Source organism: Nansenia antarctica (genome assembly GCF_963989245.1).
Source record: "Nansenia antarctica genome assembly, chromosome: 18".
In the NCBI taxonomy this organism is placed as follows: domain Eukaryota; kingdom Metazoa; phylum Chordata; class Actinopteri; order Argentiniformes; family Microstomatidae; genus Nansenia; species Nansenia antarctica.
In genome coordinates this window covers 4,391,384-4,408,275 of record NC_137691.1, presented here as the reverse complement: position 1 = coordinate 4,408,275, position 16,892 = coordinate 4,391,384, and the positions used below count along the sequence as shown (strand labels likewise).

Below are 16,892 nucleotides of genomic sequence, written 5' to 3'. Positions count from 1 at the left end.
ACTTGGTGAGGTTGGTGCATAGGACATAAAAAATAACAATATATAATAAGAACGAATACTTTAAAAGACAATGGCAAAAAAGAGCAATAATTATGTAGGCTGTAAATTAGAATAAATGTAAGACTAATATATATATCACTGTCAGTTGTATGTGTGTATGTGTATGTGTGTGTGTGTGTGTGTGTGTGTGTGTGTGTGTGTGTGTGTGTGTGCGTGTGTGTGTGTGTGTGTGTGTATAATGTGTGTGTGTGTGGGGGGGGGGGAGTGGAAGTCCCAGAGTCAGTGAAAGGCAGGGGGCTTGTTTGTGGGGCCCACTGCCTTGGGGAAGAAACTGTTATGGTGGTGCAAGGTTATGGTCTTGATAGACTGGATCCTTTTTCCAGAGGGAAAGTTTTTGGAAGAGGTGGTGACCGGGGTGTGGGAAGGATCAGCGATGATCTTTCCTGCTCTCTTACTGGTCCTGGAGTGGAACAGGTCCAGGACAGAGGGCAGGTTGCAGCCTCCTTGGCTGACCGAATAGTCCGCTGTAGTCCGCCTCTGTCCTTGGCAGTGGAGGCAGCGAACCAGACGGTGATCGATGAGCTGAGGATGGACTCCATGATGGAGGTGTAGAACTCCTGGGCCTTCTTGATGGTGGAGGTGATGTTCTCCACCCGCCTGTGGTCCTGTGAAATGATTGTCCCCAGGACCCTCTAATACAGGACAGGGTCTGGTGAAAAGGTCCTCAAGTAGGGCAATGTAATTTTAACATGTTTTACCAGAATATGAAAGTGCAGATTGATAGATTTAGAATAGTTGAAGAAGATATGCTTAGTTGAATGTTGGTACCCCTCAAATCAAAGAAGAGAAACTTGCTCTGAATCAAAACACACAAAAAACAGCTGCTAGTAGCTAGCAAGCTAGCAAGGAACATTGCTATGAACATCTAACTGCATGTTTAGCACAACTTGCTGATAGAATCACAACTTGCTGATAGGACATCAACATAAAGTAACGCAAAGTAGTGGACAAAAAGAGACTGCAGAGAGTGGTGAAGTCAGCGGAAAAAATAATCGGCTGTCCCCTGCCCTCCCTGGATGACGTGGCACGCTCTCGGTGCCTCTCCAGAGCAGGAATGATTCTTAAAGACCACCTCCACCCTGGTCACCACCTGTTCAGCCTGATGCGCTCTGGAGTGAGGTACAGGAGCATAAAGGCTAGAACAAACAGGCTGTCCAACAGTTTCTACCCATGGACCATCAGAACACTGAACAATGGACATAAGACATGTTCATAAATGTTTATCTTATATATGTATATGTATATGTATATATATGTATATATGTATATGTATATATATATGTGTATATATGTGTATGTGTATGTGTATGTGTATGTGTATGTGTATGTGTATATATGTATATATGTATATGTATATGTATATGTATATATGTATATGTATATCTTATGCATGTATATGTTTGTGAATATGTGAATATGTTTTCTGTTTTTTTGCACCTTCGGAAGAGCCACTACAATTTCATTGTATAGGCAACTGTACAACGACAATAAAGTCTATTCTATTCTATTCTATTCTAACATGCTAAAAACACATAACTACACATAATTAGATGATCACACAGTCCTTGCTTTTGCACACATCCTAAAGTTTGTTTACAAACCATGTATCACTTACCCAGTAGCCTACGACAGACGATACAGTGAATCCAATTCACAAATTATAAGTATTTAGTGATCCTAAAACGGTTGTTTGTTATATTGAGTGGGCTCTTCAACACTTAAACTTTCGTAATATGCCCAAAAAATGGAAAACACATTTAAAGTTTTTTTTTTTTTTTTTTAAAGCGAAAATATTTTTGCGGACCTTTTCATCAGACCGTGTCACAGTAGGTAATGAGTTACTGACAATTCCACCACTGGAACATAAAAGGTTAAAACTGGTTCAACGTCAATTCCAATAAAAGGGTGCAACACTTCATACATTACATCAATACTTTTTGTCCTCCTCCTGGCATGAATTCCCTAGATTACTCATTCATGCCTGAACACGTCTTCACACCACACATACACTAAAGTGGCAACCCACACTTGTAACTTATTAGATTAGCTACTCACCTTTCGAGGAGGTTCAAATGAGGTGACTGGCGATTCTAAGCAATGTGCCCAAGTCTTGTTAAGCTTTAGACATGCTTCATGACAGCATTTTGTACTTGCCATATCATCATATCACTTGCCATATCACGCTATCACCATAGCATAATTTTCCAGTTTTTTTTTATGTGTGTAAGATTTGCATGTGTGTGTAAGATATGCATGCTCCTTGAAGTTGCTGTCAAAGTATATCACACACCCTGCTGTCAAAGTGATTCACACACCCACACACACACACACACGCACTGATTTTATTAAGAGCATTTTCTTTATTTGTAAGTTTGTGTGTGAGTGTGTGTGTGTGTGTGTGTGTGTGTGTGTGTGTGTGTGCGTGCACGCCCGTGTTTGTGTGTGTGTGTGCGTGCACGCCCATGTTTGTGTGTGTGTGTGTGTGTGTGCGTGCGCACCCGTGTTTGTATGTGTGTGTGTGTGTGTGTGTGTGTGTGTGTGTGTGTGTGCGTGCGGTGCGTGCGCATGCATGTGTGTGTGTGGGTGTGTGAATCAAACAGGTTGCATACCATACCTTGATACCTTTCTGATCATGTTGGTGAGACAGCCAAATGACTCCAGTGAGAGTGTCCTTGTAAGTCGCTTTGGATAAGAGCGTCTGCTAAATGATAAAAAATAAAATAAAAAAGTGTTTCCTGCTTTTGGGGGCATTTATTTGTCATGCCCTCTCATCTTTTTAAGCTTTAAACACCATTCATGACAGCAGTTTGCATAACCATGTTGTGTTGTGTGTGTAAGATATGATAAATGTGACACGGTCTAGTGTTTTTGGTCCTCATATCGGCAACCAATCAAAATGTTCAGACTTTTATTTTGAAACACAGAAATACATTTCAGCGTTGTTGAAAATCACAACACAAACTCGATAGTCAAGTCAAAATACTGCAATGCAATGGATTGGGTGAGTAATCCCCACTGCTACCTAGTTAACTTCAACACTACTTTACATTGTTAGCAGGCTCACAAAGCAAGCTGTGTTAGTTGACTAGCGAGTGTGTCATTGATTTTCAACAACGCTGAAATGTGTTTACATTTCTCGAAAGAAAGGTCTCAACATTGAATTGGATGCTGACATGCGGACCAAAACACTAGACCGTGTCACAAATGCATGCTCCTTAAAGTTGCTGCCAAAGTGTTTGGAGACAAGCCTTTTATTAAGAGAATTTTCTTCATTTGTAAGTGTGTGTGTGTGTGTGTGTGTGTGTGTGTGTGTGTGTGTGTGTGTGTGTTGGTGTGTGTGTGTGTGTGTGTGTGTTGGTGTGTGTTGGTGTGTGTGTGTGCACATGTGTGCGTGCGATTCAAAAAGGTTGCACACTATACCGTGATACCTTTCTGATCATGTTAGTGAGACACAGCCATGCAGATGTGGCACCGAGCCCTAAATGACTCCAGGGAGACTGTCCCTGTAATCTCTAATTGTTAGTCGTTATGCATAAAAGCGTTTGCTAAATCGTAAAAAGTGTTTCCCACTTTGGGAGGCATGGCTTTTATCATCCACATGCAAACCCAAATCCACTTGACACACCCACACAGCATAGTGTATCAGCCTCCAATTCCTCTAGACCCTGACTGTTATATCATTTTTAATCATGTTAAAGTCACAAGCGAGTGTGTGTGTGTCTGTGTGTCTGTGTGTGTGTGTGTGTGTGTGTGTGTGTGTATGTGTATGTGTGTGTGTGTGTATGTGTGTGTGTGTGTGTGTTTGCATGCACACACTTACAAGCCTCTGATTTTATTAAGAGCATTTTCTTCATTTGTTTGTGTGTGTATGTCTTCACAAGTTTGTGTGTGTGTGTGTGTGTGTGTGTGTGTCTGTCTGTGTGTGTGTGTGTGTGTGTGTGTGTGTGTGTGTGTGTGTGTGTGTGTGTGTGTGTGCGTGCGTGCGTGCGTGCGTGAGCGTGCATGTGTGTGTGTGGGTGTGTGAATCAAACAGGTTGCCAACCATACCTTGATCCCTTTCTGATCACGTTGGTGGGACAGCCAAATTACTCCAGGCAGACACAGAGCATAGTGTATCAACCTGCAATTTCTGTAGACCCTGACTGTGATATAATGTATCATGTTACAGTCAGAAACACTGCACATGTTTCAAGCTCTGTAGCTCAATTTTCATTGTTCTTTGTTATAAATCCACTTTGAGGCTATATGCTGACACTATCCAATTAAGAACGAATGATGATGTTCTACAAAAAAGGTCTATATTAAAATAATGAACACTTGTTTTTAGTATATTTTGTATTTTTTACCTAGCACCAGGGGAGCCCCCCCTCCTAAATTTCGTTGTATGGTACCTGTACTGTATTAATGACAATAAAGACCATTCATTCAATGTCATTCATTCATTATAGCCTAAACCAGGACAGATAATCACTCATACTGAACAGTTATGGGCTCACTAGACAAATCAAATAAAGTCTATTGCGCTATGTACTTGGCAGGTATCAATTTTTAACTACGCCTTGGCCCTTTAGTAATAAAATGTCATCACCGGCCGTTTATTTTTAGCCTATTGCAGTTAGTAATAGCCCCCACGCGTATAACGTTGTCATCGGGGGTCTAAATTTAGATCAGACGCTCCGCGGCCTACGTCAATGGAATCCCAGGCGTGCGTCAGAACGATGCCATTGGCTCATGACCCGGAAAAATCACCGCCCCCATTGCCTTTTATGGTGAAAGACACGCCCCGAGTCGGGACCACCTGACGTCACGGCAAAATAAAAGTCAGTGTATATATTGCGCCGGACCCCAAGTCTGGAGATTTCATTCACCAGGTTGAATTCACGAGTTCAGTTCAGTTGAATTCATATATTGATGTATCTCATATCGCATTTGGAATAAATGATAATTTGGCTGAAAGCAGGAATTTAGAGGATTTTTATGAAGCAGGTCGGTAAGATGTCTTTCTCATTTTTACATTCATATTCACTGACTGTTTATTTTTATTATCTTAGATATTATCTTCAAATGGTAGCCTATGAATGTGTAAGGGGGTGTGTTTGGTGTGCTTTGGTCTTGTTTATATTTAAACCGAAATGCTTCCTCGATGTTTTGTTTTATTCGCCCTAGTAGTGTGTTTACATAATGGGGTTTCCTTGATAACTGTGATAAAGTTATTGGCTTCTCTTCATACAGTTATTGTACGTTAACCGGACCTGTCCTTCCTATCTATGCACCTGCTGGTGCTCAATTTTGACAACATGACGAACCAAATGTTAGGCATAGATAATATGATCATATTTTACATTTGCGATCAGACCAGGGCTCCCTCCCTCTGCATTCCTCGTTTATTCTCACCTGTAGAATAATGCACGCTCGCTTCTTTTCGGAGGACTTACTTTCTGTGGTTTCGACGGGTGCTGCGATAGTAACCAACTTGTCTGCAATGCAACCAGCCTTTCTGCAATGTTAGGCTACAGTCGTTTTAATTAGGATTAAACAACATTGAGTACTATTAAGTGTTAGTCGTTTAATTCAAGTGTTTTGCTCCAGCAGAGTAAGGAGGAGACAGTGGATTTTTTTGTTTTTGGAATCATCAATTCACTTGTTTTGTTTATAATCTAGCTCTGCTTATGAAATAGACCAATCACATTTATCCCAAATGACCGATCGTAAAAAAGCAAACAGACAGGTGACGAAATGTGGCCACCCCGGTTTTGACTGTCTGTCTGTGCCCAGGAGGCGCAGGAGGTGTCCGGTGTCACCTTGTCTGTCTGTTGTACTCGGCTTATCAAGTGTGCCTGTCCTCTCTCTGTGTGGATGTCCGCTCTCTGTGTGGATGTCCTCTCTCTCTGTGTGGATGTCCCCTCTCTCTGTGTGGATGTCCTCTCTCTGTGTGGATGTCCCCTCTCTGTGTGGATGTCCTCTCTCTGTGTGCCTGTCCCCTCTCTGTGTGGATGTCCTCCCTCTGTGTGGATGTCCTCTCTCTGTGTGCCTGTCCCCTCTCTGTGTGGATGTCCTCTCTCTGTGTGTGGATGTCCTCTCTCTGTGTGCCTGTCCCCTCTCTGTGTGGATGTCCCCTCTCTCTGTGTGGATGTCCCCTCTCTGTGTGGATGTCCCCTCTCTGTGTGGATGTCCCCTCTCTGTGTGCCTGTCCTCTCTGTGTGCCTGTCCTCTCTCTGTGTGGATGTCCTCTCTCTGTGTGGATGTCCCCTCTCTGTGTGGATGTCCTCTCTCTGTGTGGATGTCCCCTCTCTGTGTGGATGTCCCCTCTCTGTGTGGATGTCCTCTCTCTGTGTGGATGTCCTCTCTCTGTGTGGATGTCCCCTCTCTGTGTGGATGTCCCCTCTCTCTGTGTGGATGTCCCCTCTCTCTGTGTGGATGTCCTCTCTCTGTGTGGATGTCCTCTCTGTGTGGATGTCCTCTCTCTGTGTGCATGTTTCGCACCCAAGTTCAGAGGTGATGTCGTGACCCTTTTGATGTTGAGCCTGTTTTCTGAAGTCAAGGATGTGACTTACTAGTTACTTTGACTTTTAGTGCAACAGGTGTTTCGTTTCTGACTGTCAGCCCTGCAAGCATAGGACTGAGCGAACCCTGCATACTAGGAGCGATGTCTGTTGATGCACCTCTCTTAAATAGGAGATCATAACTAGTATGTTGTTATTATCGTTTCCCATTGCTTAACTTGATTGAGTGTTTGAGACGCTAAAAGCTTTGACTGAATAACCACAAATCTTACATATTAGAAGTGTAACTTATTTTTTGTTTGTAATAAGATCATGGTTGATTTAATCAGGTGATTGGGTGGTTTTATATCCCAGTGAGAGAGAAACCCTCCTTGATAAAAGCCCAACCATCCAATTTGATATTCAGCAGGCAGCTAAACCTGAAAACCCACACACCCAGCTGCTAAAGAGACCCCTAAAGCTTCCCTCACAAACACCCCTCCGATGTTCTGTCGCCTTACCCACCCACAGTTGGCTCGGGGCCCACGCCTGAAACCCAATCCTCTCGACTCCTTAGTACTGTCAGCCTTTGGGGAGGGCTAGGAGGGTTGCCCTGTTCATAACAGGGAAGGGGGGGGGGTTTCAAAGCTTTATACGCCAGTAACGCAATATCCCTCTCAACTCTCGTCTCTTGGACGTCCGGGTTTCCAGGCTTTCTGGGAATGCCCAGAGGGACACCGAGAGGCCTGTAGCAGATGGAGAAGTGTGTGCCTAAGGGGGAATGAGAGTGTTTCTTGTATGGGGTAGGGATGCACTGTTGCAGAGGTGTTAGAATGGGGATCCTTTTTCCGGCGTTGTTGTTGACATTAGGGATTAGTGAGGAGGGGGGGGGTGTAGACGATGATGGTACTGTACACTTACTTGTACACTTGTACACTTGTATGCTGCCACTGATTTGGCTGGAGGGATTGTGAGGGGTGGAGGGTCGTATCTGGGGGGGCTTGAAGTATACTCATACATCACTAGAGGATCATTTGATCACACGATTCATAATTGATTTTGAATTATTGTCTTAAGTTAATTTTGACGTGACTCCTTTTGTGATAAGAACCAACGATGAGAACAAAAGCTAACGCGGACACTAGGAACTAATTGTTTTTTACGGGATTCGTTTTTTTTTCTAAATCGTTCTCTCTCTCTATTCCCTTTTCATAGAGATGCCCTGTGTTCAAACCCAGTATGGATCCTTGCCCTACGACAACAACTACTTCAGCTCTGAGTTCCTGAACCCAGACCTCAGCGCTAAGCTGGCCATGGACATCGGTGGACACCAAAGGGACCAGCTGTCCGCCTCGTCCCTCCCCAGCATCAACACCCTGGTGGGGGGCGGCGGCGGCTACGTGGGGGAGTTCGACGCCTACTCCTGCCAGATCACCACCTCCTCCGCCCCCGCCTCCTCCACCGCGGCCGGGGGGGGGGACTGCAGCCCTCAGGCCCAGCACCACCACCAGGCCTTCAAGCTGGACGACCTCCAGGTGTACGGATGCTACCCGGGCTCCTTCGCCCTCAGCTACCTCGACGAGACGCTGTCCTCCTGCGGCTCCGACTACTACGGCAGCCCCGTCTCTGCCGCCGCCTCGCCCCCCACCCCGGGCTTCCAGACGACGAGCCAGACGACGGGCCCCGCGTGGGACTCGCCCTTCAGCCCCTACTCCCCAGGGCCCGGGTGCTGGGTGTCCGAGAAGCCGGGCGGCCTAGCGGCCCCGCAGCCCGGCTCCTTCTTCACCTTCACCCCCCCTGCGGAGCAGCTCTCTCCCCTGGGGGGGCAGCAGCAGCACCAGGTCCTGCAGCCGGGCGGCGTGGGGGAGGAGGACCCGTTCTTCCAGCCACCCCCCCCCCACCAGCACCACACCTCCCCCCTCCATTACAACCCCATGTCCCTGGAGCTGGGCTCCCTGGAGAACGCTGTGCTTATGGAGGGCGCCATGTCGTCCCCTAAGAGTTGCAGCCCGGGATCGAACGAAGGCCGCTGCGCGGTGTGCGGGGACAACGCCTCCTGTCAGCACTACGGGGTCCGCACCTGTGAGGGATGCAAGGGGTTCTTTAAGGTACGGGGGGGGGGGGGTGGCTGCACGGTGACTGTTTCTTTGATGTTGCTGGCTTTGTAATGTATCCATAGGACCATAGTTCTTTTGATTCAGGAATTAAGACAGACAGACAGACGTAACTGTGTGCCTGTCACGTTCGTGCTTCCTATTGATTCGGTTCTAGTTACAGACTAAAGACTAAAGTTCTCTCAGTGTTCATTGGTTGGTGTGTTAAGTTAACACTGCTCTAATGCTGTAATAACACCTAGCCTTTTTTCCCTCGTTTTATTGCAGCGAACTGTACAAAAAAATGCGAAATACGTGTGCCTAGCCAACAAAGACTGTCCGGTCGACAAGCGTCGGAGGAACCGTTGCCAGTTCTGTCGTTTCCAGAAATGCCTTGTTGTCGGAATGGTTAAAGAAGGTAATGTTCCCCTCTCTCTCTCACCCATCCCCGATCTCTACGGTCTCTATCCCGTAGATAGACGCTGGTTTTCTCTGTGTACCAAAGAATGTACAAAAGAAGAGATTTGGCGAGGCTGCATTCTCATTTTATGCACCCAAATTGTGAAATGCACTGCCAGTTTACATTAGGGATGCAACCTCAGCAAATATGTTCAAGTCAAGACTAAAAACCCATCTTTTTAATATTGCTGTTAAATTACTAAATAATTAAATTATGATTATATAATGATTGGAGTACTTTGAGCTGCAACATTTGCAGGAAAAGCGCTATACAAAGAAGTTATTATTATTATTATTATTATCCCAATAAAACAGAAATGCCCTAATTAGATTTTTTTTTATTAAAAAAGGTAATGTCCTGTCACGCCCCCATAAAAGCTGTCAGTAATCACTAGTCAGCTGTGACTAACACACGTATGTGATGTGAAACTGAAGCTCGCAGCGACAGTCTTGTGAAACTATAGCCAAGAATGACAGCCATGTGAAACCAAAGCTTTGCAGAGCCAGTCATCAAAAAAGAGAAACTGAAATCGATATGGTCGCTCATTTCTTGTTCTAATGTCACATGAGTACTGTACACTCAGACACGAGTCAGCGACTCATTCTCTCTCTCTCTCTTTCTCTCTCTCTCTCTTTACCAACAGTGGTCCGCACAGACAGCCTCAAAGGTCGCAGGGGTCGACTTCCCTCTAAACCCAAGACTATACCCGAGTCGGTGTCCACCGCCACCGCCGCCGCCGCACCTGTCAATATCATCACCTCTCTCGTCAGGTCACACATAGACTCCAACCCGGCCATTGGAAAGCTGGACTACTCCAAGGTAAGGCTCCCCGTGTTTGTCATGACGTGACTTATTGTACAGCATTAACTTATCGATGGTCTTTTCCGGGCAAGCAGTTGCCTCTTCTCTCTGTTTTAATACATTTAACGATTTGTGACAGCAGCATAAGTTTCAACAACGCTGAAACTGATGTACATTTTTCAGAATAAAACTCCGAACATTAAATCGGCTTGCCGACTTGTTCCTGGTTTCACCAACTGTCACCAACTGTCACATTCAGTTTAGCTTAAAGCTACTAAAACTGCGCCCCACGGTGGTGTAGCGGTCTAAGCACTGGCCACTAGTGCATGCTGCCCACCGGGGACTGGGTTCGAATCCCAGCTCGCCAGATCCGGATATGGCTGGGGCACACATGGGGAGCGGCATATTGGGCGGCCGCTCCCGAGGGCGGGTATAGGAGTATTTCCGGACAAGGATCCGTCGCGCAACACCGCCCCCTAGGTGCCGGAATAACGGTGCTGGGCTCGAGGAGCCAGTCAGCTAGTCTGCCTGGCGGCCTCCTCTGGGACTGCCGGCCACGGGGTCGTGCGGCGGATCCTATGCAATAGGCAGGGGATAATTGGATGCTAGGTTGGGTTCAATTGGCTACCAAATTGGGTGAAAAAGGGATAAAATTTGAAGAAAAAAAAATGTAAAAGCTACTAAAACTAAACTTTTTCTCGCTTCATACTGTATATAGCTGGTTTAGCTTATTGCTAATCTAATTTCACACCGTACCGTCCAATGAAGAGAGGGACAGCAACAACAGTGGCAGTCATGGATTCCTCCTCCTTCCTTTCCCAACCTCTCAGTACCAGGAGACCGTGGCGAGCCTGTCAGAGAAGGAGGACGCCAACGACATCCAGCAGTTCTACGACCTGCTGACCGGCAGCATGGACGTGATCCGGAAGTGGGCCGAGACCATCCCCGGGTTCACGGCCTTCTGCCCGGAGGACCAGGAGCTGCTCCTAGAATCCGCTTTTGTGGAACTCTTCATCCTCCGGCTAGCATACAGGTAGATCAATACCATAGCCTTTTAACACTAGAACAGCCGTGCCTTTTTTTACCTACTATAAGAGCCGCCTCGGGGATCGAATGACCATAGTCTTTAGAACGGGAGGCTGCTACTTACACGCAACGACCACTAGTTGGCCGCTTTGTTAATTAGCCTGCCTCCTACACGGAAAAACTTGCAAAATAGCTTTATGCTAGCTCATCCTGATGTGATTTTGAAAATGTAAGGATACTGGGAGGTAGAACGCACATATCTAGGAAAAGTCATGAAAGGAGGGTCCTGAAATTTGATCGAGAGCAAAGACATAACATTTTATATATACTGTATATATTTATATATTGTATATGTTCTTCAACATTGGAATTGCAGCAAGATACAAAATCACAATAGTTTAGGGCATGTCTGCTTTATTGGGATAAAGACAGTAGAGATGGACAGGAAGGATGGGTGAGAGAGAGAGAGAGGAGGGATGACATGCAGGAAAGCTCGATGACCGGAATAGAACTAGCGACCTTGCGATTACGTGGCACGCCCCTTAGTGAGCAACGCCACCTAGGCGCCACAATACAATATCTCAAAAGAACAACAACGTAACACCTTAACAACAGCTAGTCCTGTCTGTCTATCTGCTCATCTAACATCCCAAAGTGTAACGCAGCCTTTTTACAAACCCGTTTTTTTTTAACTAGTTTTTGTGAACAGATTATTTTCAAAAGAGAGTTAGTTACACTACTGTGTGCCCTGTATTCTGTGCGCTGGATGTTACTGTAACATTGTGTTGTGTCCCCCTTCCCTAGGTCGAGTCCAGAGAAGAGCAAGCTTATCTTCTGCAACGGCGTGGTACTTCACCGCATGCAGTGTGTGCGGGGCTTTGGCGACTGGATCGACTCCATCATGGACTTCTCTCAGAACCTTCACCGCATGAACTTGGATGTATCGTCCTTCGCCTGCCTGGCAGCACTCGTCATCATCACAGGTGAGAGGCGAGCAGACACACACACACTCACGCAGACACATGCAGACACACGCAGACACCTGCAGACACACGCACACGCGCACACACACACACGCATGCGCGCAGACATACGGTACACTTACACACACACACATGTGCGCGCAGACATACACAGACACACCCACACACAGAAACACACACACGCACACGCATACACACCTCTTTTATGTCTTTATAGCCCCATGCAGTTTCACTGTTAGTTTAATTAAGGTTCTAGTAGTGAGTCCATTCCATGTTCCTCAAAATCATCTCCCTGTCTCTTCTTCTCAGATCGCCACGGCCTTAAAGAGCCCAAGCGTGTGGAGGAGTTCCAGAACCACCTGATCACCTGCCTTAGGGACCACGTCACCAGCCTGGGGTCAGACTCCATCAGGCCGCAGCCCAACTACCTGTCCCGTCTGCTGGGCAAACTCCCCGAGCTGAGGACCCTCTGCACCCAGGGCCTCCAGCGCATCTTCTACCTGAAACTAGAGGACCTGGTCCCCCCGCCCCCCATCGTGGACAAAATCTTCATGGATACCTTACCTTTCTGAAAGGGACACACAGACAAAGAGCAATCGTTATGGGGATGAGGAGGGCTGAGGGCTGGGGGAGAAAAAGAACTGATGAATTCTATACAGTAAAGTGGAGAGGAGTGAAGAAGCCTGGTTCCGAGTTCACCATCACAGTTTGGGGCTGTTTAGTGTTGAATTTGGAAAGGGGCGTGGCACTCCCTCCCATCTTCCTCCCTTAAGTGGCTTCACCCCTTTCTGTTGCACTGACTTGTTGACTTGTTGACATGTTGACCTGTTGACTTGTTGACTTGTTGATTTGTTGACCTGTTGACCTGTTGACCTGTTGACTTGTTGACCTGTGTCTGATTCTGCCTCTGGTCCAGTGACCACTTAATAGAGGCCTGAGATGTTATTTTTCTCACATTTAGCTTTTAGTAACAAATACCTGTGGGTGACACGAACGGTTATGCCTGTTTTCTTTCTCTGTTGGAATTTTCACGGACATTCTATTCAACAAGAGAAAGAGACAAAAGAGAACATTTCAGGGCATTTCTGTTCTACTCACTCTCTATTTTTGTAATTGTGTATTTTGTGGAGTGATTATTGCTATGCAAAATGTGTTAGTGACGTCTTTGCACGCTGCTGCGGGGATGGGGGTGGGGGAGCTTTTGGGGCGACGGTTGGTGTATGTACAGCTCTGAGGGAACAGGGACATATGCAACACGGACAACACATGCACTTAAAGAATTAACATGGGATTTGATTTTCACATCCTACCACTAGTAGTGCATTATCTAGCAATCAAAGTCAGCAGTGTTCTAGGTCGTATGTGTGGAGAGACCAAAAGAATCACTGGAACAGCCTTTCGTATTGACAAGTGTAGTCCTATAGTATATATTTTTAAAAATCACATCTGAATCTGTTTTAGACCTATTTCCTGCACACACCTTCAGAAGATCTTGGACCAAAGGGAGGCTACAGTACTTGCAATTACAGCCGGCTAGTGTTGTGAAATTACAACCTTTAAGCCTTAAACTACGCGAAAATGAGGTGCCATAATTGTTTGCCAACATTCTGCAACGTTGCATGTAGTTACTGGCAGGATTGTGTTGGCAGATAACACCATTAAAAACAAAACAATTATTTTTCCTTAAAAGTGTGAATTTTATGTTTAACCACCAAGTCCTTAGAAAGAGAAGAAACCCCCCCAGCAGAAATACAATTTGAAAAGTGCCTTTTCAATCATTAAATCCTGAGGAACAGGTTTACGCAGGTTTTCATCTCACAAACCTTACAAACTAAGTCACAAACTAAGTCTGTACGTCTATACGAGTCGACGTGTTCAACGAATGTATGAGTGCAATGTTTGCATCATTAGCAGACGATTCATTCAGGCAGAGTTAATGAATTGAAAATTCATTCATACGCAGTAATGCTTGAAAAATGGAGGGAAGGAATATGGATCATCTAGGGACGAATCAGTCGAATCAATCAAATAATTAATACAGAGATTTATTATGAATGATTTTGAGAGAGTGTTGAATTTCACAGTAGTTTTAACATGGATGCACCCAATCAAGTGACCCTTAATGCTATAGCTTCTAGGCCTATCCTATCCTTAACCTTGTGTGTATATACGAGCCTCCGCTACTGTAAGTGTTGCCTTACACGTGCTCCTGGGTAGGAGTGTGTGCAGTTTTATTATGTTGTTTTTAATGTCGTTCTTGAAATGAACTTCAAGTGATTTTTCTTAAGTCAAACCACAGTGAAATGTGACAAAAAACACGAGCAGCTAAAAGTATTTCACCGTTCTAACACAGAGATTTATACATTTTGTTCTACTTCCTTTTCTATGTTTGTTTGTGACACGTGTGTATACTTATAACTGAAATACTTTATATTTGTGAGTTTTCGTAATGTGGTACATAAGTATATATTCAGAGAAAGACAAAGTATTTAATATTAAAAAGAACATTTCAAAGTACATTTGGTGCCGTTTGTTATGTTATACTATTCACTGATTTTTCTTTTCCTACTTGTCATAAAGATATTGTTGCCAGATTACATTAGGGTTCAGTGATCTCCAGAACATCTGTGGTTTCTTTACGTAAAAACAGTGTTTTTTTCGTCTACTCGCCTACTCTCCATGTGAAGTTACACCGAATTAGGTTTTCGTCACCTCTTGACGTCACAACAGGAAGCTGTTCTTTCCTCTCGGTTCAACCACTCTTTGCACAGAACCCAGATCAGATTGATCAGAAGGGGGAAGTAGGGTGCCACAAGAGGGTAGATGACGTCATATTATGTATAGCACGCTGTCTTTTTCCATCATGTGTGGGTTGCCAAAGCACATCATATGATGAGGTACAGAGAACAGGCTGTACAAATCAATCAAGCTATGAAGAGGAAACCAGAAGGAATTTGGAATTAGTTTCTTCCCTGAGTTGCTCAGGATTTGGGCAATAAATCACATTACATAGAGTATATATCATAGAGTATATACTGTAGAGAGGGGCTGCTGGTGCCCAGAAGCTGTTTGTAGTGCAACATCACTTCACCTGAATCGCATTGAAATATTCAGTCTTAAAAGTAGGGTATTCCCTGTGTTTGTGTGTGTGTGTCTGTGTGTGTGTGTGTGTGTGTGTGTGTGTGTGTGTGTGTCTGACTGACTGTCTGTCTGTCTGTCTGTCTGCCTGTCTTTCTGTCTGTCTGTCTGTCTGTCTGTCTGTCTGTCTGTGTGTCTGTGTGTCTGTCTGTTTGTCTGGTGCCCAGAAGGCACTGTTTGTGTAGTGCAAGATACTGAAATAATTCAGTCTTAAAAGAAAGTAGGGTATTCCCTGTGGATGTATTATTATAAGTAATTATAATGACATAGCATTATAAGTAATGTATTTCATTTTCTAGTACAGTACAACACATTGTAACATCACAAGGTCTCAGAGTGGATTATACTGCATGATTGTAGGCCTAGAGAATAGAGTACACAAGCGGGGAGAGAAAGCAAGATAGAACACGGGGCCGAATGCCAACGTAATCATCGCCTTTTATTACCACCGTCGAGCTTCTTGAGATTTGACTGTCGGTTGGGGGGGGATGAGAGGAGTGCAAACCTCGCGCCACATGCGTGGTAATTTTCGGATCTGTAAAAGACTTTTGTCACACAAGGTGGTAACATTGGCAAGGCGCTCACGATCAGCAGAGGCTATCTTTCGCCACTTTGTAGCCAAGCCACGGCCGAGCAGGATTGTGGGAGCTGTGTGTTCGGCCAGTATTCACGCGACACCCGATCTCAGACCACGCTCACGCTAGTCATCTGGATTTTGGTGTTGGCAGCTGTAGTGGAAAATTGGGGGCGAGTGGAGAGAAGAGGGAGGGAGGGAGGGAGGGAGGGAGGGGAGGGAGGGAGGGAGGCGTTATGAAAGCCATGCAGCCCAACCCCAAGCTACTGATGAGTACATTGGATGGGTAATAGACTCTCCTCTCTTACGGGCATCTGAGGGTATGGACATCTTTGACAGGAAGACCAGACACCACAGTAGCTCTGGTTTCATGATGTTACAACGTATGTCCATATACAGCAGTAGGCCCTATGGTACTTCAAAATAGGTCATTTGACAGGTGTGCTTATCCAAAGGCCTTATCGTAGTTGATAGAGGCTTTGAGGTTTGCTGGCAGACTGTATGTATCCAGGAACACCTGCGTATTAACACTGTCATTGCTCTGCAGTATTATATGCCGTATCAAAAGGTTGGTCCCTAGTAATTGTTGGACAGTTGGTCCAGTTGGTTATTAGATTAGTTACTAAACCGGTGTAAACGCTGCTTAATGTAACACATTACTGTCATACGTCTGTAATGAAAATCAGATTGAGTTGAAGTTTTAGACGTTTTGGAGATTTTGACATGACCATTTTGTGGTCATCTCACCCGTAATGATAATTATTAATATGGTAATCGCAGTCTGACCCTTCATGTTTGACCACCAATGCATTCATTACCTCCATGTAAGTGCTTAACAAAAAGCTTCATTGGTTTGAGACAAAACCATTTAAGGGGTACATGGGTTGTCTCTTTTTGGTGGGTACCATGCCCTTTTTATTTATTTTCTTTTTCTAAGTTCTTTTTTCTAAGTGGGGCAGTCCCACTCATATTCTTCCATTTTATTGGACAGATACAGTGAAGACAGACAGGAAGGTAAGGAGAAGAAGGGAGAAAGGGCATGTCAGCAGGGCACGGGGCCGGATTCAAACCCATGCCTTATGGGCATTATGTGTGCACTGTAGACTGGTGCTAGACCACTGGACCACCCCAGGATAATACCCCAAAATACCCCACATCCAGGAGGGCACTTTGTGAGTGGCAGTGCACAGGGGCAGGAGCCGTTACTCCCCCCCCCCAACCCGCCCCCCCCCCCCCCCCCTTCTCCTCATGAACTGTGTACGTGCCCGATGTCTG

At 45.3% G+C, this 16,892-nt stretch overlaps 1 protein-coding gene across 1 annotated transcript; it reads left to right on the top strand.

The window, feature by feature from the left end:
- Nucleotides 1-7,759: 7,759 nt before the first annotated feature.
- On the top strand, nucleotides 7,760-12,477 carry LOC308173269 (putative nuclear hormone receptor HR38; the record flags this gene model as incomplete). Its single annotated transcript, XM_080548272.1, has 6 exons — nucleotides 7,760-8,650; nucleotides 8,924-9,053; nucleotides 9,739-9,914; nucleotides 10,727-10,929; nucleotides 11,727-11,905; nucleotides 12,215-12,477. 6 exons carry the CDS (start codon nucleotides 7,760-7,762, stop codon nucleotides 12,475-12,477), a joined length of 1,842 nt encoding a protein of 613 aa, XP_080404398.1.
- Between the last annotated feature and the right edge of the window lie 4,415 nt (nucleotides 12,478-16,892).